At 29.3% G+C, this 21348-nt stretch overlaps 6 protein-coding genes across 6 annotated transcripts; all 6 read left to right on the top strand.

Moving 5' to 3' along the window:
* The first annotated feature begins 18 nt into the window (after window positions 1-18).
* On the top strand, window positions 19-4066 carry LOC145760007 (tRNA-dihydrouridine(20) synthase [NAD(P)+]-like). Its single transcript, XM_082573871.1, has 13 exons — window positions 19-212; window positions 370-415; window positions 484-578; window positions 909-952; window positions 1050-1110; window positions 1222-1335; window positions 1472-1629; window positions 1709-1877; window positions 2229-2350; window positions 2842-2988; window positions 3273-3363; window positions 3755-3828; window positions 3916-4066. The coding sequence occupies exons 1-13, from the start codon at window positions 81-83 to the stop codon at window positions 4025-4027; spliced, it is 1365 nt and encodes a 454-aa protein (XP_082429997.1). The 5' UTR covers window positions 19-80; the 3' UTR covers window positions 4028-4066.
* A 1768-nt stretch (window positions 4067-5834) lies between these two features.
* Window positions 5835-7709, top strand: LOC145760338 (collectrin-like). The gene is made up of 5 exons (XM_082574201.1): window positions 5835-5927; window positions 6054-6175; window positions 6428-6523; window positions 6893-7081; window positions 7619-7709. Exons 1-5 carry the CDS (start codon window positions 5835-5837, stop codon window positions 7707-7709), a joined length of 591 nt encoding a protein of 196 aa, XP_082430327.1.
* A 904-nt stretch (window positions 7710-8613) lies between these two features.
* LOC145760020 (lactadherin-like) lies at window positions 8614-10315 on the top strand. The gene is made up of 5 exons (XM_082573887.1): window positions 8614-8881; window positions 9059-9097; window positions 9285-9452; window positions 9568-9740; window positions 10076-10315. Exons 1-5 carry the CDS (start codon window positions 8626-8628, stop codon window positions 10211-10213), a joined length of 774 nt encoding a protein of 257 aa, XP_082430013.1. The 5' UTR covers window positions 8614-8625; the 3' UTR covers window positions 10214-10315.
* A 1489-nt stretch (window positions 10316-11804) lies between these two features.
* On the top strand, window positions 11805-13433 carry LOC145760337 (lactadherin-like). Its single transcript, XM_082574200.1, has 5 exons — window positions 11805-12137; window positions 12314-12352; window positions 12505-12672; window positions 12788-12960; window positions 13296-13433. The coding sequence occupies exons 1-5, from the start codon at window positions 11882-11884 to the stop codon at window positions 13431-13433; spliced, it is 774 nt and encodes a 257-aa protein (XP_082430326.1). The 5' UTR covers window positions 11805-11881.
* Window positions 13434-15082: 1649 nt separating this feature from the next.
* LOC145760335 (lactadherin-like) lies at window positions 15083-16670 on the top strand. Its single transcript, XM_082574199.1, has 5 exons — window positions 15083-15374; window positions 15551-15589; window positions 15742-15909; window positions 16025-16197; window positions 16533-16670. Exons 1-5 carry the CDS (start codon window positions 15119-15121, stop codon window positions 16668-16670), a joined length of 774 nt encoding a protein of 257 aa, XP_082430325.1. The 5' UTR covers window positions 15083-15118.
* Window positions 16671-18277: 1607 nt separating this feature from the next.
* Window positions 18278-20077, top strand: LOC145760021 (lactadherin-like). The gene is made up of 5 exons (XM_082573888.1): window positions 18278-18618; window positions 18796-18834; window positions 19022-19189; window positions 19338-19510; window positions 19853-20077. The coding sequence occupies exons 1-5, from the start codon at window positions 18363-18365 to the stop codon at window positions 19988-19990; spliced, it is 774 nt and encodes a 257-aa protein (XP_082430014.1). The 5' UTR covers window positions 18278-18362; the 3' UTR covers window positions 19991-20077.
* Window positions 20078-21348: the final 1271 nt, after the last annotated feature.

Genomic DNA, 21348 nt, shown 5'->3' with positions numbered 1-21348 from the left:
TCTGCCTATAATTTGATATCAAACTAAGCTCAACACGCTGCTAATATATAAGCGAGATAAAAGGAACCAGTTGTTAAGTTATGGCGGAAAATGGAGTTAAAAACAGACTGGATTATAGGAATAAAAATATTCTAGCACCAATGGTTCGTATTGGTCGAATGCCTACTCGGTTACTTGCGTTAAAATATGGAGCTGATATAGTTTACAGTGAGGTGATATTACTATATATTATGTATTTACCTAATTATCACAGAAGTTATAACATATATGTGACTAAAATGTTTTTTTTTGCGATTTGAGTAATGGATAGTTTTTTTATTCTTTATATATTTGATCAAACCCCTAATTTTTATTATGTGTTTTTTTTAGGAAATAATTGATCACCGCTTTATAGAATGCAAAAGAATAGTGAATGGTAAGATGACTTAATATTTAATAAACATATAAAATTAAATTTATTAAACTTATGATATTTTATGGCAGAAAATTTGGGAACGATTGATTTTACTTTGGATACCGACAGTCGACCAATGTTCAGAACATGCCAACTTGAGACAAATAAAGTTGTTTTTCAAATGGTATGTTGCTAATATTTAAACCCCACAACTTAAAATAAAAACGTTGCCTACTAAGATATTATCGTCATTTACTAAAACTTTAACCTTGCTTGCCCTAACTTTATAAATTAATTTAAGCTACTACCACATTGCTCACCATGATATTACCATTATAAACTTAAAATATAACCTTGTTTGTCATAACAAAATATGTTATTTTGTTACCCTGCTTGCCCTAACTCTAAATAATTAGCGGTTCCCAATAGTTTAAATAAAACCTTTTAAAAACTGGTTTTAAACTGAAAATATTTAATATGTAAAAAATGATAAAGTGTTTTAATTGATTTTTAGGGCACTGCTGATGCAGAAAGAGCTTTACTTGTTGCGAAACTAGTGTAAGTTTATTTCTAATGCTATAATAGGATTTAAAGCATAATTTCATTGGAAAAAAAATCATAAAAATATTTTAAATGTTTTTAATTTTTTATATAGTGAAAATGATGTTGCTGGTATAGATGTGAATATGGGTTGCCCTAAAGAATACTCAACAAAGGTAAACTTATAACAGACCATTATAAAGGAATATGCCTATTAGAATATAAGGTTGTATAACTACCCATGTGAAAAAGGTAAACATAGGGCTTTCAAATATTTATATTTTTAGGGTGGTATGGGTGCAGCATTACTAAAGACCCCTGATAAAATCAAGAATATTTTGACAACACTGGTCAACAATTTATCAATACCTGTTACTTGCAAGATAAGGATTTTTCCAGACGTAAATATTACCTATCCTAATATAATTGTAACTATTATAGATTGTTATCGGAAATCTATTATTAAATTAAATAAATATTATTAATTTGCCTTAACAATTTTAAAGAATTCAATCAAAATTTTCTTACTTTTCACAGCTTGACAAAACGCTAGGACTTGTCAAAATGATCGAGTCAACAGGGGTTGTAGCTTTGGCTGTTCATGGCCGCTATAAAGAAGAGAGGCCACGGCACAAGGTTCACACAGATGTCATAACCGCTATCTCAAAAGCTATCAGCATACCTATAATAGCAAAGTAAGTTTTAGGATAAAAAACCTTTTAATGTAATTGGAGACTTACATTAGATAATAACAGGGTTTTATTTTTAAACCAGTGGTGGATCAAGTGATATTATAAAAACTTTTGAAGATATCGAAAAGTTTAGGAAAATGTCAAATGCATCTTCTGTAATGATAGCAAGATCAGCTCAACATAATCCCTCAATATTTAGGAAGGAAGGGTTGTTGCCGTTGGAAACTGTTGTCAAGGACTTTTTGACCATCGTACGTTGTGATACTGTATTAAAAATAAAATTATTGTTTTTAGCACAAGTTTTATCATATATAGCATAGGGTAACATTTGTTACCGTGACCCAGTCTTAAGTTGACCCCGGCAGTTTGGAATATTATAAATTATAATTGCTTGTTTAATCTGCTGATTGTTTTTGGCTAAGCAGGAGTTGATATCGTTTATAGCATCTTACTTAAAGATGCTAACAAAATTAAAGTAGTGGGGATCAAACCAAGGATCTCATGTAGTAAAACCAGTGTTCTAATCAGTATACATCCAATAAAGAAATACTATTTTAAAATTTACGCTTAAAGTCATTAACAATTTAACCTTACTTTTTCAGGCAGTAGATTATGATAACCATTATATTAATACAAAATACTGCTTGCTTGAAATAATGAAAGAAGTGCAGGAAAGTGGGAGAGGGAAGAAAATAAGGGGAGCTCTTTCACTTTTACAAATGTGGTCGGTATTTTAGTTTAAAGTTTTTCTAAAGTTTAAAATTGTGGTGCTATGTTTAATTTTTTTTTGTATATATCTCGATGTGGGAAGGTTGAATGTTCAACCTAAACATAGAGTACCATCAGTTACTCTGACCCAGTCTCGAGTTGCCTGTGGAAGTTTGGCATTTATAAATTACAATTGCCCGGTAATTATGCTGCTGATTAAATGCTGGCTCAGTAGGAGTTTGTATCGTTAATAGCACCTTACCCAAGGGCGCTACAGCATAAGAACAGTGGGAATTGAACCCACAACCTCATGTTGGTGTAGCAAATGTTCTTACCAATACACCACGCTGTCGGCTGCGAATTATGCTGCCAAATTATAATTTTCTATCTGGAATTAGTATTTTTAGTATATCTTAAGTTAAATTATGACGATTTTTTAATAGTTATTGAAATAAAATAATCCAAGCTATTTTGTTCATAATTGTTATTTTTTTAATTTCTATTTAGTGAGGCATTCGACATGGCTGATTATTACCATAAAGTGAGAGGAAAAAATAAAGAATTTACCATCAATGGAGAACCTGCTTTAAAGAAATTAAAAACCGATGATGTCACAAAAGATGATGTCATATCAATGGATTTTGTCATGCAAAGGTGGTTTAAGAAAAAAATATTTTTTTAATTTGAAATACTAGAAAAGTTGGTCTAATTTAGACGTTGTATAAACCAGTTAATAGCCCGTCTAAGGTTGGCATTTTAATTGTTGTAATATGGTCGCAACTCTCAACTAATATTGGCTCCAATAATTTACCCGAGCAACACAAATGGCAGTTTAATTGGACACCATATATATATATTGTCCCCTAGGCTACAGTATATGTAGAAAATGTTCTTCAACAAATTATGTTATTTAATATAACAACTTACTTGTTTTCCAGATGTGATTATGATCTTCATTTGAATAGTCCAAAGACTTTGTTGTTGGAATGGACAAGAAGATCAAAGTTGAAACAACCAGTTTACCACACTGTAGGTTTATTGGATTGGGTTTGTTATTGTGATGTTGCAAAAACATTTAAAGCTAAAAAAAAATATGTAATGTCAATTTGGGATATATTGATTACAGTTGCCCGATAATTAACCTTCTAATTAGCAGGAGTTTATACCATTTATAGCGCCTTACTTGAAGGGTGCTACAGCATGGAAGCAGTGGGGTTCAACCCCAGGACCTCATGTAGTAAAGCCAAGTGTTCTAACCACATCACTAAACCATGAAGTTTTTTTTTTTTAATTTTTTAGGTTGCAATGGCATCTTTAATATTAATATTTCAACTTAATTTTTTTTAAAAATTGAATCACATCTTACTTGCCTAGTACCTAGTATTTATTTTCATTAACCCTTTAACATTTTTTTTGTTAGGAATCTCGCAAAATAGATAGAAGATTTTCATCCGTTGTTGAAGTTAATGGGAAAAAATATAAAACAACATTTTGGTAAATTCTTAACACTTTAGCAATATAATTGATAATAGATCTTAGTATTTAAAGAATGGAATAAGGTTTTAACTTACAATTTTGCAGGGAAAGAAATAAGAAATTGGCTGAACAATCTTCTGCTGTAGTTTGTTTAAGAAATCTTGGTCTAAATGATGGAAAAATTAAAAACAATTTAGAAAATAACACAAACAGTTGATTAAACTTGCTGAAGGCATTAACAATTTTATATAGTTAGTTTAAATGGTGCCTAGTTCAAATTTCCTTTATTAAAAAATGAAATAATATAATTTTAACATAAGAATATAAATAGTTCTTTTAAAAAAGACCTTTTTTTAAATATTTGAATTAAAGTCATATTATTTTTAAATTTGTGTTTTTTTGCCTACTTTTTGGATCAACTAATTTAATAAAATGATTTTAACAAAATCTAAAGTATTTTATCTGTGTTAAAAAACAGTAGTTTTATCAAGATACTAAAAATAAAATATTTTATACAACTTTTATTGGTCATTAAGTTGTTTAACATTTAGTTTTAGGTTGTTTTTCGAAGCTATTAATGTTAATAGACTTGTTTTTTATTAGAATGTAAATGATTAATTATTAATGACATGTTTTTACACAATTACAATTATAGTAAAACATATTCTTAACAGGGAATCGAACTCTGGACCTATTAACAAGAAAAGTGTCACAATTTCTAAAAATTTAAGTAATAAAAACCTAAGTAAGTTTATTATAAAGCTTTTATCAATTAGTAAATATCGCCTTAACAGCGTTTTTTAATAAAATAAATTAAAATGCATTGTCACAAATTGATAAGAATAGCTTTAGTTGGAACTCTAATTCATTTATATAAAGGAACCAAATTAATATTTAACCTTTAGTAAATAAGGACGCAGTCTTTTATATAAAGCTATGACAAGTAAAAGCCAATATTGACTTAGTGAGTTTAGTGCTAACAGTGGAAAAATTTCCAGAAATATTATTATCAGGTTTGGTTATTGGGTTAAGCAATACTTCTACCTTATTTAAAACTAAGTTCAGTTTATTGTAAATTAAGTGAAGTTTTAAACTAATAGCAGATATAAATTTTGAACAAGTTTGAAATGTATATTTTTGTTGTTTTTAGATTAAGTCTAAACTTAAATTAAAGTAAACATAATAAGCACTTTTTAGATTGATTTTTAAACCTCAAAACTGATAAAACACAAAACTATGTTGGAGTTAAAATACATATTGGGATTACTATTGTTGTTGCCAGTAGGAATGGGTAAGTTAATAAATTTTAAAACATATTTTGAGTCTTAATTTTCTAACTGTGATTTATTTACAGTGTACTTTGTATTTATAGTCTCCTACGTTTTTAATATTTAAAATATTGGTAATGCACAAATAATCAGTAATATTTTATTGTAAAAACTAACTTTAAAACTGTATTTATTATCTATACCCATTTTAAACAAATTATAGAGTATGCACAAATGGTTTAAGGCTTTGTTTTTTTTGTTCATTTTTAAAAAAAAAAAAATTTTTTTTTCCTCGATGTGGGAAGGTTGAATGTGCGACTTAAACATAGAGTAACATTTGTTACCTCGACCCAGTCTTGAGTTGCCTGTGGCAGTTTAAGATTATAATTGTCCTGTTAACTATGCTGCTGATTAAGTGCTGGCTCAGCAGAAGTTTATACCGTTTATAGCGCCTTACTCAAGGGCGCCACAGCATGAGAGCAGTGGGGATTGAACCCACGACCTTATGTGTGGTGCAGCAAGTGTTCTTACCACTACACCACGCTGCCAGGTTGCATTACCTTGCTTAAGCAAATTGCATTTTTTAAGATTGCAGTATATATACAATCTTTTGGTTAAAAAAGCTCTTTAGCAGGCTAATGCCAATACAATCAACATAATAACATTCTAGATTAGGGTAACAAAAGTTAAACCACGGTAAGGGTTTTGTGTTCTACAAACATTAAAAATAAAATGTAAATTGTTACTTACAAAATAATGACTAATGATGTGTTTATATTTTTAGTGATGTCACTTGAATGCACTGGTAACCAGGTTAAAGTAACAGTCAAAATTCCAGACCCAAAAAAGGTAGACGAATTTTCTGTAGTAAAAAATAAAAATTTAAAAAGTTGCTAAAAAACAAAATAATTAAAGCTTTTACTTTTTGTTAGAAAATTAATCACTTGCATTTAACCTTTTTTATTTCTTTTTCAGTTTGATGTGAACGAACAGTATTTGTTTAAAGGAATGCTGGCATATTCTCTGCGTGTATACTGCGCTTCTGACCAAAATGGAAGATGCACTTCTGCAACATATGATAACTATATGACTATTGAGTAAGTATTTAAGTTATGCAAAGTACTTAACTAATTAAACACTACTTTTTTTAGTGCAAATAAAGTATAAATGTTCTGTAAAAATTATAATTCACAAGCTAAAATTATTTATATGTGCTTTTAAGCCCTGTTCATCTAAATCGAGTAGAAACAGTCTGTAGGATTTTTATTTCCATATCTATAGTAAAGTAATATAGCATTTTATACCATACTATTAAGATAACAAACTAATATTTAATAATATCATTGCAGTACAGTTGACGTCGAAATCTCAAATGTTACTAATAGATTTGCGATGTGTGTTTCAATCGCGGATTCTGACGAAATGTTATTACAGGATGCAATCAAGTTAGTTTAAAAATGATTAACAAAATGTCCTGTTAAAGTGAATAACAGTAACATTATGGGGTGCATTACATGAAGTCCTGGGTTTAATCCCCACTGCTTCCCATATTGTGCCCTTGACTGAAGTGCTGAGAACTGTAATAACCCCTTTTAAGCTAAAAACCAATCAGTAGAGAATTGATTGGGTATTTATATTTATCAGTATTCTCAACTGCCTAATTTAACTCGAGATTGGGTAAGGGTAACACAATTAACACTTACTTAATATCTCAAATTTGCTGGCATTTTTTTAAGTTAATTTTGTGTTTTTTAAATATCTTTCGATTTTTTTTATATCAAGATTTTAAATTGACAATGCCGTCATTATTTTAGAGAATCAAAGCCAAGATTTAACGGCGCACTAGTCTTAACTGACGACACCCTGGTAGTGGAGGGAATTCCCCCTACTTTGACCCCAGAAGTAGTCCCTGATTTTCCCACATGGTTGATCCCGTTTATTGTGTTCTTTGTGTTAATTGTCCTCACAGCTGTGGCTATTATTGGATACACAGTTTATCAAAGGTAACATTATTAATTTGATATGTTTTTTTTGTATATGAATTTATCCTCGATGTGGGAAGATCAAATGCGCAACTTAAACATAAAGTAACAACTGTTACCCCGACCCAGTCTCAAGTTGCCTGTAGCAGTTTAAGATATTATAGATTATAATTGCCCAATAATTATGCTGCTGATTAAGTGCTGGCTTAGCAAAAGTTCATACCGTTTATAGCGCCTTTTCACGGGCACTACAGCATAAGAGCAGTAGGGATTGAACCCAAGACCTCATGTGTGGTGTAGCAAGTGTTCTTACCACTACACCACGTTGTCGGTGAATGTTAAACAAAAACTGATATAACGAATGAAAATTTATGTTTTTTGGGCTTTTTATTAAAAAGAGCACCAATTTTTACATACTCCAAATTACATTTTGTTATAATAAGGAATAACTTTACATGAAATAAAGAGTTTGATAACGAAGTGCTTTCGAATTAGGAGAATATATATAACCCACACTTTAATGACATAATATTGATAGTAATATTTGTGTTTTTGCAGCAAAAAAGCTTCAAATGAAGCTGAAAAGGAAAGTTTATCGGTTCAAAGTGATAACATTTACGAGAACCCTGGCGCTTTAACCATGCTTTAAATACCAATACTTTTAAATTTAAAAACCACAACAATTTCAATAAACATTTTTAACTGTAAAATCAGACTATAATTTTGTACTTATATTGTAATTTAATTTTTCAAAATAAGTTATTTTTATTTAAAAATATAACAATTAAGAACAACTGCCCCCATACAGTACTTTACAAATTAAAACACATTTAAAGTCTTACATATATTATGTTGTTACTGATAAAAATTAGAGTTATTTTTTTAAGTAGACTGAATGGTGCTTTTGGTGTGCATTATATGACCTACTGTATCATGCAGTCTTGCTAGTCTAAAGTTTAATTTTTTTCGAACAAATCGCTAACATTTTTAGCTTTTATCACTATCACTGTATATATATTTGAAGGGCACTACTGCACTAAAATTCAATTCAATAATTGTTTAATAATAAATTGAACAATTTTTATTATTAATTTTAACAATTTTAATAATAAATTTATTAATTGTTTATTAATTTTTAATAATAAAAATAAAAAAATGAAGTTAATATAAAATTGTTAAATTGTGTTTTAGAATTTTAAACAACAATTTTGCTTTTTTTAATCTAATTTTCAGTCAAGCAGTGAGCCGTAAACCCCAAAGATATTAAATTACAGAAAAACAATTTTAAGATATTTTTAACTTCATGTTTACATTTTTAGGTAATGCAGAAGTTTTTTGTTATGCAGAAGTTACACTGCTGTACAATTGGCAAAAATAATCTTAAAACAAATCTGTTATAAACTTTATTAATAAATTTACATCAGACTTAAGGATATCTTCAAACCTACAAATAAACAAGAAGCTATTCTAAACTTAATTTAATAATATTACGGCATAATGTAGATATGTAAAGAAAATGTGATATATAATAATTATTTTATACAACAGCTTAGGCTAACTTTAAGATGAAGCCAATATTTGTAATTGTTTTGTTGTGTTCAATTAACTTGGCAGTAACGCAAGAATATCAAGTATGTTATAAGGCAAGTCCTGAGAATTTAGCAGTCCCGGTCAGAGTACTGGCTGGACCTTCAGGAAAACGTGGGAAGGCGGGTCCGAGGGGTTTAAAGGGTGTGAAGGGTGATATGGGAGCAACTGGGGAATGTTCTTGTAATTTGGAAGACATTGCTGAGTTGAAACAAAGTGTTAAAGATCTACAAGGTGAGTAGTTAAAATTTTAATTCATCAACTAAACCCTGAGCTGATATATTTAGAAATTTTAAAGTGTGTAGTCAGGATAATCAAGTTTAAACATAATTCTTTAATTTAGAATTTAATTAAATAAAAGTCTGAACTAAGAAAATTTGAATTGCTTAACCTAAATCTTCTGATTTTTAGACAAAGTAAAAGAATTTCAGCATTACCATGCCGATAAAAGTAAGTTATATATATATTATTATTTCAACAACCATATATAAACAAAAGATATCCATTAAAACTTCTGCTAGGCCAGTTCTTAATTAAGAAGTCATCTCTATATACTCTGTTGTAAAAAGAATCTAATCCCTTTTTCCACTATTTTGTAGTTTTCCATTTTTTTGTACTTAAATTATATTACAAACAGTCTCGCAGTGTGGGGTAGGAATGAAAAATGGTCGAATACCGGACAGTTCCATAACAGCTTCAACTTTATTGGCTGGACAATATAACGTTTACATTCACCATCCTCAACATGGAAGACTTGATAACCACCCTGCAAATGGTCACATTGGTGCATGGGCAACTGGTGATAGTAAGTTGGTCACTGTAGAAAAAATTGTATTTCTAGTTGGATCTGGGTTGTTTCTTTTATTTTACATAAATTTGATAATATTCTGGTTAATAATTGAGTTGTTGTTTAAATGTAGATAGTCCTGGGCAATGGATACAGGTTGACCTTGGTACACCAACCTTGTTAAAGGGAATTGTCACACAAGGACGCCAACCACGTACTTTTGATCAGTGGATCACAAGTTACAAGATATCTTATGGAAACTCAACAGCAAGCATGGAATTTATTCAAGAAAACAACGAAGACATGGTAAGTAAAAGAATGTTTACTCCAACCCAGTCTCGAGTTGCCTGTGGCAGTTTGGGATATCATAGATTATAGCTGTCAAATAATTATGCTGCAGAATAAGTGCTGGCTCAGCAGGAGTTTATATCGTTTATAGCGCCTTACTGAAGGATGCTACAGCATGAAAACAGTGGGGAACGAACCAATGACCTCATGTGTGGTGTAGCAAGTGTTCTTACCACTATACCACTCTGTCAGTTTGTAAATAAATACTTCACCAATGCTATAACCGGTATACCACACTTACTATTTAAATTGTTTAAACAATTCAAGGGTCTAACTATTTAAATTTTTTGCAGATATTTCAAGGCAACACAGATACTACCAACTACAAGTTTAACAATTTCCCTGAGCCTATATTTGCTCAATATGTGAGATTAGTCATTCACACTTACAACGGATGGGCAACTGCTAGGCTAGAGTTTCTTACTTGCTAAATAATGAATAACATGATTCTTAAAATAACATGAAGTTTTTTGTATATATAAATTGTGTTATTACATTATGTTGTAAAGCTTGGTGAAAATAAAAAAATTGTAATCAAATTAGTGTCCTTGTCCTACCAAAGAAACTAATCAAAACAGATTAAAGTAAACTGGCAGCATGGTGTAGTGTTTGAGAACACTTGTTACACCACTTGAGGTCGTGGGTTCAATCCCCACTTCTCTCATGCTGTAGCGCCCTTGAGTAAGGCGTTATAAATGGTATGAAATCCTGCTAAGCCAGCACTTAATCAGCAGCTTAATTATTGGGCAATTATAATCAATAATATTCCAAACTGCTAAAGGCAACTCGAGACTGGGTCGGAGGAACTAATGTTACTCTATGTTTAGGTCGCGCATTCGATCTTCCCACATTGGTGATAAAAATATATATATATATACATTATAACATTATTTTTATAAATTTAAAGTCTTTACCATAGTTTTTAACAACAAAACGATTTGTAAGTTTATGTGCAATTGTCCAAAGTTTTCTAAACCTTGTTATAAAGATATAAAATCAAAAATTTTAAACAACAAATTTATATGTAAATATTAATAAAAAAATTTTGTGACATTATTATAAGGTTTTAATGTTTAAATATCATAGTTATATTGTAAATAGAAAAATCAAGTACTTTAGAAGTTATTATACCAAACAAAAAATGGATTACGATCAAAAAGTAATTACATTTTTCGAGTTTTTACTTGGAAATAGTAGTTTAATTTTCACTTTAAAACGAGATTATTGAATAAATATAAACTATAAACTAACTTTTAATTAAAAATTCCAATAAACAAGATGTCGATTTATTTATTTTATGTTTGGAGATTAAGAACAAAGATGCCCATTTTAACATTATTTTAATCCAAAAAATCCTAGATCAGATTTAATCTTTTGTGATGGAATTTTAGCAAAAAATTTTTATTTTATATTTTTGATGTTATTTGCTCAGTTAATATCTTTGCAATCGCTAGCTATATTTAAATTTTTTTTTTAAATAGGTAAAAATGTCAAAGAAAATCTCTTCTATAGCAGATTTTTTTATTAATTAAAAAATAATTTTTAATATCAAATATTTAAATATATAAAATTTACCTAAAATATCAGTATTTATTTTTAAATAAATAAAGCACCAAATGTTATTAAAAGCACCAAATGTTATTAATTCTCCCATTTTTCTTTTCTTTTAGTAAGGTATATGAATGACTTATATGTTTATATCAGCCAAAAAAATGTCAATTTTCATAAGAACTATTGTAACAAATATCATCTTTTATCTTTTAGAAGTTAAACGATGATAATATTTTAAAACAAAAACCGTATGAGCATTTTATTATTAATAACAAGATCCACAAAAATCTTTAAAGTCTTTAAGTTTAAAATTAAAAATTTTTTGGTTTTGTATTTAAAACAAACAGAGTTGAAATATATTTTTCCAATATACTTAAATAAATCGCCTCAGGTCAAATATTTCTTTGGCTAAGATAAAGCCAATATTTGTAAGCTTTGTTTAAGATTTTTGTTTAAGATTTAAGATTTTGTTTAAGAAGCCAATATTTGTAAGCTTTGTTCAAGATTTTTGTTTAAGATTTCGTTTAAGAAGCCAATATTTGTTTAAGATGAAGCCAATATTTGTAATTGTTTTGTTGTGCTCAATTAACTTGGCAGTAACGCAAGAATATCAAGTATGTTATAAGGCAAGTCCTGAGAATTTAACAGTCCCGGTCAAAGTACTGGCTGGACCTTCAGGAAAACGTGGGAAAGCAGGTCCAAGGGGTTTAAAGGGTATGAAGGGTGATATGGGAGCAACTGGGGAATGTTCTTGTAATTCGGAAGACATTGCTGAGTTGAAACAAAGTGTTAAAGATCTACAAGGTGAGTAGTTAAAGTTTTATTCATGAACTAAATCCTGAGCTGATATATTTAAAAATATTGAAGTGTGTAGTCAGGATAATCAAGTTTAAACATAATTCTTTAATTTAAAATTTAATTAAATAAAAGTCTTAACTAAGAAAATTTGAATTGCTTAACCTAAATCTTCTGATTTTTAGACAAAGTAAAAGAATTTCAGCATTACCATGCCGATAAAAGTAAGTTATATATTATTATATCAATAACCACATTTAAACAAAAGATATCCACTTAAAACTTCTGCTAGGCTAATAGTTATTAAATTTTACTCTGTTGTAAAAAAAACCAATCCTTTTTCATTTTTTTTATATTTAAATTGTATTACAAACAGTCTCGCAGTGTGGGGTAGGAATGAAAAATGGTCGAATACCGGACAGTTCCATAACAGCTTCATCTTTATTGGCTGGAAAATTTGATGTTAACATTCACCATCCTAAACATGGAAGACTTGATAACCACCCTGCAAATGGTCACATTGGTGCATGGGCAACTGGTGATAGTAAGTTGGTCACTGTAGAAAAAATTGTATTTCTAGTTGGATCTGGGTTGTTTCTTTTATTTTACATAAATTTGATAATATTCTGGTTAATAATTGAGTTGTTGTTTAAATGTAGATAGTCCTGGGCAATGGATACAGGTTGACCTTGGTACACCAACCTTGTTAAAGGGAATTGTCACACAAGGACGCCAACCACGTACTTTTGATCAGTGGATCACAAGTTACAAGATATCTTATGGAAACTCAACAGCAAGCATGGAATTCATTCAACAAAACAACGAAGACATGGTAAGTAAAAGAATGTTTACTCCAACCCAGTCTCGAGTTGCCTGTGGCAGTTTGGGATATCATAGATTATAGCTGTCAAATAATTATGCTGCAGAATAAGTGCTGGCTCAGCAGGAGTTTATATCGTTTATAGCGCCTTACTGAAGGATGCTACAGCATGAAAACAGTGGGGAACGAACCAATGACCTCATGTGTGGTGTAGCAAGTGTTCTTACCACTATACCACTCTGTCAGTTTGTAAATAAATACTTCACCAATGCTATAACCGGTATACCACACTTACTATTTAAATTGTTTAAACAATTCAAGGCTCTAACTATTGAAATTGTTTGCAGATATTTCAAGGCAACACAGATACTACCAACTACAAGTTTAACAATTTCCCTGAGCCTATATTTGCTCAATATGTGAGATTAGTTATTCACACTTACAACGGATGGGCAACTGCTAGGCTAGAGTTTCTTACTTGCTAAATAATGAATAACATGATTCTTAAAATAACATGAAGTTTTTTGTATATGTAAATTGTGTTATTAGATTATGTTGTAAAGCTTGGTGAAAATAAAAAAATTGAAATTAAATTAGTGTCCTTGTCCTACTAAAGAAACTAGTCAAAACAGATTAAAGTAAACTGGCAGCATGGTGTAGTGTTTGAGAACACTTGTTACACCACTTGAGGTCGTGGGTTCAATCCCCACTTCTCTCATGCTGTAGCGCCCTTGAGTAAGGCGCTATAAATGGTATGAAATCCTGCTAAGACAGCACTTAATCAGCAGCATATTTATCGGGCAATTATAATCTATAATATCCCAAACTGCTAAAGGCAACTCGAGACTGGGTCAGAGGAACTAATGTTACTCTATGTTTAGGTCGCGCATTCGATCTTCCCACATTGGCGATAAAAAAATATATATATATACATTATAACATTATTCTTATAAATTTAAAGTCTTTACTATAGTTTTTAACAACAAAACGATTTGTAAGTTTATGTGCAATTGTCCAAAATTTTCTAAACCTTGTTAAAATATTAAAGTTAAAATTTATGTTGGTTCATAAAGATATAAAGTCAAAAATTTATATGTAAATATTATTAAAAGAATTTTGTGACATTATTATAAGGTTTTAATGTTTAAATATCATAGTTATATTGTAAATAGAAAAATCAAGTACGTTAGAAGTTATTATACCAAACAAAAAATGGATTAGGATCAAAAGTAATTACATTTTTTTGTGTTTTTACTTGGAAATAGTAGTTTAATTTTCACTTTAAAACGAGATTATTGAATAAATATAAACTATAAACTAACTTTTAATTAAAAATTCCAATAAACAAGATGTCGATTTATTTATTTTATGTTTGGAGATTAAGAACAAAGATGCCCATTTTAACATTATTTTAATCCAAAAAATCCTAGATCAGATTTAATCTTTTGTGATGGAATTTTAGCAAAAAATTTTTATTTTATATTTTTGATGTTATTTGCTCAGTTTATATCTTTGCAATCGCTAGCTATATTTAAATTTTTTTTTTAAATAGGTAAAAATGTCAAAGAAAATCTCTTCTATAGCAGATTTTTTTATTAATTAAAAAATAATTTTTAATATCAAATATTTAAATATATAAAATTTACCTAAAATATCAGTATTTATTTTTAAATAAATAAAGCACCAAATGTTATTAAAAGCACCAAATGTTATTAATTCTCCCATTTTTCTTTTCTTTTAGTAAGGTATATGAATGACTTATATGTTTATATCAGCCAAAAAAATGTCAATTTTCATAAGAACTATTGTAACAAATATCATCTTTTATCTTTTAGAAGTTAAACGATGATAATATTTTAAAACAAAAACCGTATGAGCATTTTATTATTAATAACAAGATCCACAAAAATCTTTAAAGTCTTTAAGTTTAAAATTAAAAATTTTTTGGTTTTGTATTTAAAACAAACAGAGTTGAAATATATTTTTCCAATATACTTAAATAAATCGCCTCAGGTCAAATATTTCTTTGGCTAAGATAAAGCCAATATTTGTAAGCTTTGTTTAAGATTTTTGTTTAAGATTTAAGATTTTGTTTAAGAAGCCAATATTTGTAAGCTTTGTTCAAGATTTTTGTTTAAGATTTCGTTTAAGAAGCCAATATTTGTTTAAGATGAAGCCAATATTTGTAATTGTTTTGTTGTGCTCAATTAACTTGGCAGTAACGCAAGAATATCAAGTATGTTATAAGGCAAGTCCTGAGAATTTAACAGTCCCGGTCAAAGTACTGGCTGGACCTTCAGGAAAACGTGGGAAAGCAGGTCCAAGGGGTTTAAAGGGTATGAAGGGTGATATGGGAGCAACTGGGGAATGTTCTTGTAATTCGGAAGACATTGCTGAGTTGAAACAAAGTGTTAAAGATCTACAAGGTGAGTAGTTAAAGTTTTATTCATGAACTAAATCCTGAGCTGATATATTTAAAAATATTGAAGTGTGTAGTCAGGATAATCAAGTTTAAACATAATTCTTTAATTTAAAATTTAATTAAATAAAAGTCTTAACTAAGAAAATTTGAATTGCTTAACCTAAATCTTCTGATTTTTAGACAAAGTAAAAGAATTTCAGCATTACCATGCCGATAAAAGTAAGTTATATATTATTATATCAATAACCACATTTAAACAAAAGATATCCACTTAAAACTTCTGCTAGGCTAATAGTTATTAAATTTTACTCTGTTGTAAAAAAAACCAATCCTTTTTCATTTTTTTTATATTTAAATTGTATTACAAACAGTCTCGCAGTGTGGGGTAGGAATGAAAAATGGTCGAATACCGGACAGTTCCATAACAGCTTCAACTTTATTGGCTGGAAAATTTGATGTTAACATTCACCATCCTAAACATGGAAGACTTGATAACCACCCTGCAAATGGTCACATTGGTGCATGGGCAACTGGTGATAGTAAGTTGGTCACTGTAGAAAAAATTGTATTTCTAGTTGGATCTGGGTTGTTTCTTTTATTTTACATAAATTTGATAATATTCTGGTTAATAATTGAGTTGTTGTTTAAATGTAGATAGTCCTGGGCAATGGATACAGGTTGACCTTGGTACACCAACCTTGTTAAAGGGAATTGTCACACAAGGACGCCAACCACGTACTTTTGATCAGTGGATCACAAGTTACAAGATATCTTATGGAAACTCAACAGCAAGCATGGAATTCATTCAACAAAACAACGAAGACATGGTAAGTAAAAGAATGTTTACTCCAACCCAGTCTCGAGTTGCCTGTGGCAGTTTGGGATATCATAGATTATAGCTGTCAAATAATTATGCTGCAGAATAAGTGCTGGCTCAGCAGGAGTTTATATCGTTTATAGCGCCTTACTGAAGGATGCTACAGCATGAAAACAGTGGGGAACGAACCAATGACCTCATGTGTGGTGTAGCAAGTGTTCTTACCACTATACCACTCTGTCAGTTTGTAAATAAATACTTCACCAATGCTATAACCGGTATACCACACTTACTATTTAAATTGTTTAAACAATTCAAGGCTCTAACTATTGAAATTGTTTGCAGATATTTCAAGGCAACACAGATACTACCAACTACAAGTTTAACAATTTCCCTGAGCCTATATTTGCTCAATATGTGAGATTAGTTATTCACACTTACAACGGATGGGCAACTGCTAGGCTAGAGTTTCTTACTTGCTAAATAATGAATAACATGATTCTTAAAATAACATGAAGTTTTTTGTATATGTAAATTGTGTTATTAGATTATGTTGTAAAGCTTGGTGAAAATAAAAAAATTGAAATTAAATTAGTGTCCTTGTCCTACTAAAGAAACTAGTCAAAACAGATTAAAGTAAACTGGCAGCATGGTGTAGTGTTTGAGAACACTTGTTACACCACTTGAGGTCGTGGGTTCAATCCCCACTTCTCTCATGCTGTAGCGCCCTTGAGTAAGGCGCTATAAATGGTATGAAATCCTGCTAAGACAGCACTTAATCAGCAGCATATTTATCGGGCAATTATAATCTATAATATCCCAAACTGCTAAAGGCAACTCGAGACTGGGTCAGAGGAACTAATGTTACTCTATGTTTAGGTCGCGCATTCGATCTTCCCACATTGGCGATAAAAAAATATATATATATACATTATAACATTATTCTTATAAATTTAAAGTCTTTACTATAGTTTTTAACAACAAAACGATTTGTAAGTTTATGTGCAATTGTCCAAAATTTTCTAAACCTTGTTAAAATATTAAAGTTAAAATTTATGTTGGTTCATAAAGATATAAAGTCAAAAATTTATATGTAAATATTATTAAAAGAATTTTGTGACATTATTATAAGGTTTTAATGTTTAAATATCATAGTTATATTGTAAATAGAAAAATCAAGTACGTTAGAAGTTATTATACCAAACAAAAAATGGATTAGGATCAAAAGTAATTACATTTTTTTGTGTTTTTACTTGGAAATAGTAGTTTAATTTTCACTTTAAAACGAGATTATTGAATAAATATAAACTATAAACTAACTTTTAATTAAAAATTCCAATAAACAAGATGTCGATTTATTTATTTTATGTTTGGAGATTAAGAACAAAGATGCCCATTTTAACATTATTTTAATCCAAAAAATCCTAGATCAGATTTAATCTTTTGTGATGGAATTTTAGCAAAAAATTTTTATTTTATATTTTTGATGTTATTTGCTCAGTTTATATCTTTGCAATCGCTAGCTATATTTAAATTTTTTTTTTAAATAGGTAAAAATGTCAAAGAAAATCTCTTCTATAGCAGATTTTTTTATTAATTAAAAAATAATTTTTAATATCAAATATTTAAATATATAAAATTTACCTAAAATATCAGTATTTATTTTTAAATAAATAAAGCACCAAATGTTATTAAAAGCACCAAATGTTATTAATTCTCCCATTTTTCTTTTCTTTTAGTAAGGTATATGAATGACTTATATGTTTATATCAGCCAAAAAAATGTCAATTTTCATAAGAACTATTGTAACAAATATCATCTTTTATCTTTTAGAAGTTAAACGATGATAATATTTTAAAACAAAAACCGTATGAGCATTTTATTATTAATAACAAGATCCACAAAAATCTTTAAAGTCTTTAAGTTTAAAATTAAAAATTTTTTGGTTTTGTATTCAAAACAAACAGAGTTGAAATATATTTTTCCAATATACTTAAATAAATCGCCTCAGGTCAAATATTTCTTTGGCTAAGATGAAGCCAATATTTGTAAGCTTTGTTTAAGATTTTTGTTTAAGATTTAAGATTTCTTTTAAGAAGCCAATATTTGTAAGCTTTGTTTAAGATTTTTGTTTAAGATTTAAGATTTCGTTTAAGAAGCCAATATTTGTTTAAGATGAAGCCAATATTTGTAATTGTTTTGTTGTGTTCAATTAACTCGGCAGTAACTCAAGAATATCAAGTATGTTATAAGGCAAGTCCTGAGAATTTAACAGTCCCAATCAGAGTACTGGCTGGACCTTCAGGAAAACGTGGGAAGGCGGGTCCGAGGGGTTTAAAGGGTATGAAGGGTGATATGGGAGCAACTGGGGAATGTTCTTGTAATTTGGAAGACATTGCTGAGTTGAAACAAAGTGTTAAAGATCTACAAGGTGAGTAGTTAAAATTTTATTTCATCAACTAAACCCTGAGCTGATATATTTAAAAATTTTAAAGTGTGTAGTCAGGATAATCAAGTTTAAACATAATTCTTTAATTTAGAATTTAATTAAATAAAAATCTGAGCTAAGAAAATTTGAATTGCTTAACCTAAATCTTCTGATTTTTAGACAAAGTAAAAGAATTTCAGCATTACCATGCCGATAAAAGTAAGTAGTATATATTATTATATCAATAACCACATTTAAACAAAAGATATCCACTTAAAACTTCTGCTAGGCCAGTTCTTAATCAAGAAGTCATCTCTATATACTCTGTTGTAAAAAGAATCTAATCCCTTTTTTCCACTATTTTGTAGTTTTCCATTTTTTTGTACTTAAATTATATTACAAACAGTCTCGCAGTGTGGGGTAGGAATGAAAAATGGTCGAATACCGGACAGTTCCATAACAGCTTCAACTTTATTGGCTGGAAAATATAACGTTTACGTTCACCATCCTCAACATGGAAGACTTGATAACCACCCTGCAAATGGTCACATTGGTGCATGGGCAACTGGTGATAGTAAGTTTAACCATTTGTATTGCACCTTCTGTATATTGTTGGTCACTGTAGAAACAACTGTATTTCTAGTTGGATCTGGGTTGTTTCTTTTATTTTACATAAATTTGATAATATTCTGGTTAATAATTGAGTTGTTGTTTAAATGTAGATAGTCCTGGACAATGGATACAAGTTGACCTTGGTACACCAACCTTGTTAAAAGGAATTGTCACACAAGGACGCGCGCCACCTTCTTATGATCAGTGGATCACAAGTTACAAGATATCTTATGGAAACTCAACAGCAAGCATGGAATTCATTCAAGAAAACGACGAAGACATGGTAAGTAAAAGAATGTTTACTCCAACCCAGTGTAAACAACCCAGTAAACCCAGTTGCCTGGGGCAGTTTGGGATATCATAGATTATAATTGTCCAATAATTATGCTGCTGATTAAGTGCTAGCTCAGCAGGAGTTTATAAAGCCTTACTCAAGGGTGCTACAGCATGAAAGCAGTGGGGAACAAACCAACGACGTTATGTGTGGTGTAGCAAGTGTTCTTACCACTATACCACTCTGTCAGTTTGTAAATAAATACTTCACCAATGCTATAACCGGTATACCACACTTACTATTTAAATTGTTTAAACAGTTCAAGGGTCTAACTATTTAAATTTTTTGCAGATATTTCAAGGCAACACAGATGCTACCACCTACAAGTTTAACAATTTCCTTGAGCCTATATTTGCTCAATATGTGAGATTAGTTATTCACACTTACAACGGATGGGCAACTGCTAGGCTAGAGTTTCTTACTTGCTAAATAATGAATAACATGATTCTTAAAATAACATGAAGTTTTTTGTATATATAAATTGTGTTATTAGATTATGTTGTAAAGCTTGGTGAAAATAAAAAAATTGTAATCAAATTAGTGTCCTTGTCCTACCAAAGAAACTAATCAAAACAGATTAAAGTAAACTGGCAGCATTGTGTAGTGTTTGAGAACATCTGCTACACCACTTGAAGTCGTGGGTTTAATCCCCACTGCCCTTATGCTGTAATGCCCTTGAGTAAGGCGTTATAAATGGTATGAAATTCTGCTAAGCCAGCACTTAATCAGCAGCATAAATATCGGGCAATTATAATCTATATTATCTCAAACTGCTAAAGGTAACTCAAGACTGGGTCGAAGTAACGGATGTTACTCTATGTTTAGGTTGCAGATTCGACCTTCCCACATAGAGGATAAAGATATATATATACGTTATAGCATTATACTTATAAATTTTAAGTCTTTACCATAGTTTTTAACAACATAACGATTTGTAAGTTTATGTGCAATTGTCCAAAGTTTTCGAAACCTTGTTAAAATATTAAAATTGAAATTTATGTTGATTTATAAAGATATAAAATCAAAAATTTTAAACAACAAATTTATATGTAAATATTATTAAAAGAATTTTGTGACATCATTATAAGGCTTTAATGTTTAAATATCATAGTTATATTGTAAATAGAAAAATCAAGTACGTTAGAAGTTATTATACCAAACAAAAAATGGATTAGGATCAAAAGTAATTACATTTTTTTGTGTTTTTACTTGGAAATAGTAGTTTAATTATCACTTAAAATGAGATTATTGAATAAATATAAACTATAAACTAACTTTTAATTAAAAATTCCAATAAACAAGATGTCGATTTATTTATTTTATGTTTAGAGATTAAGAACAAAGATGCCCATTTTAACATTATTTAAATCCAAAAAATCTTAGATCAGATTTAATCTTTCGTGATGGAATTTTAGCAAAAAATTTTTATTTTATATTTTTGATGTTATTTGCTCAGTTTATATCTTTGCAATCGCTAGTTATATTTAAATTTTTTTCAAATAAGTAAAAATGTCAAAGAAAATCTCTTTTATAGCAGATTTTTTTATTAATTAAAAAGTAATTTGTAATATCAAATGTTCGAATATATAAAATTTACCTAAAATATCAGTATTTATTTTTAAATAAATAAAGCACCAAATGTTATTAATTCTTCTAATTTTGTTTTTTTTAAGAAAATGATATGAATGTACTTATATCAGCCAAAAAATGTCAATTTTCATAAGAACTATTGTAACAAATATCATCTTTTATCTTTTAGAAGTTAAACCATGATATTATTTTAAAAC

This window comes from Corella eumyota, chromosome 7, assembly GCF_963082875.1.
Source record: "Corella eumyota chromosome 7, kaCorEumy4.1, whole genome shotgun sequence".
Lineage (NCBI taxonomy): Eukaryota > Metazoa > Chordata > Ascidiacea > Phlebobranchia > Corellidae > Corella > Corella eumyota.
The sequence above is the reverse complement of the archived record's forward strand: the minus strand, read 5'-3'. Positions and strand labels throughout refer to the sequence as shown.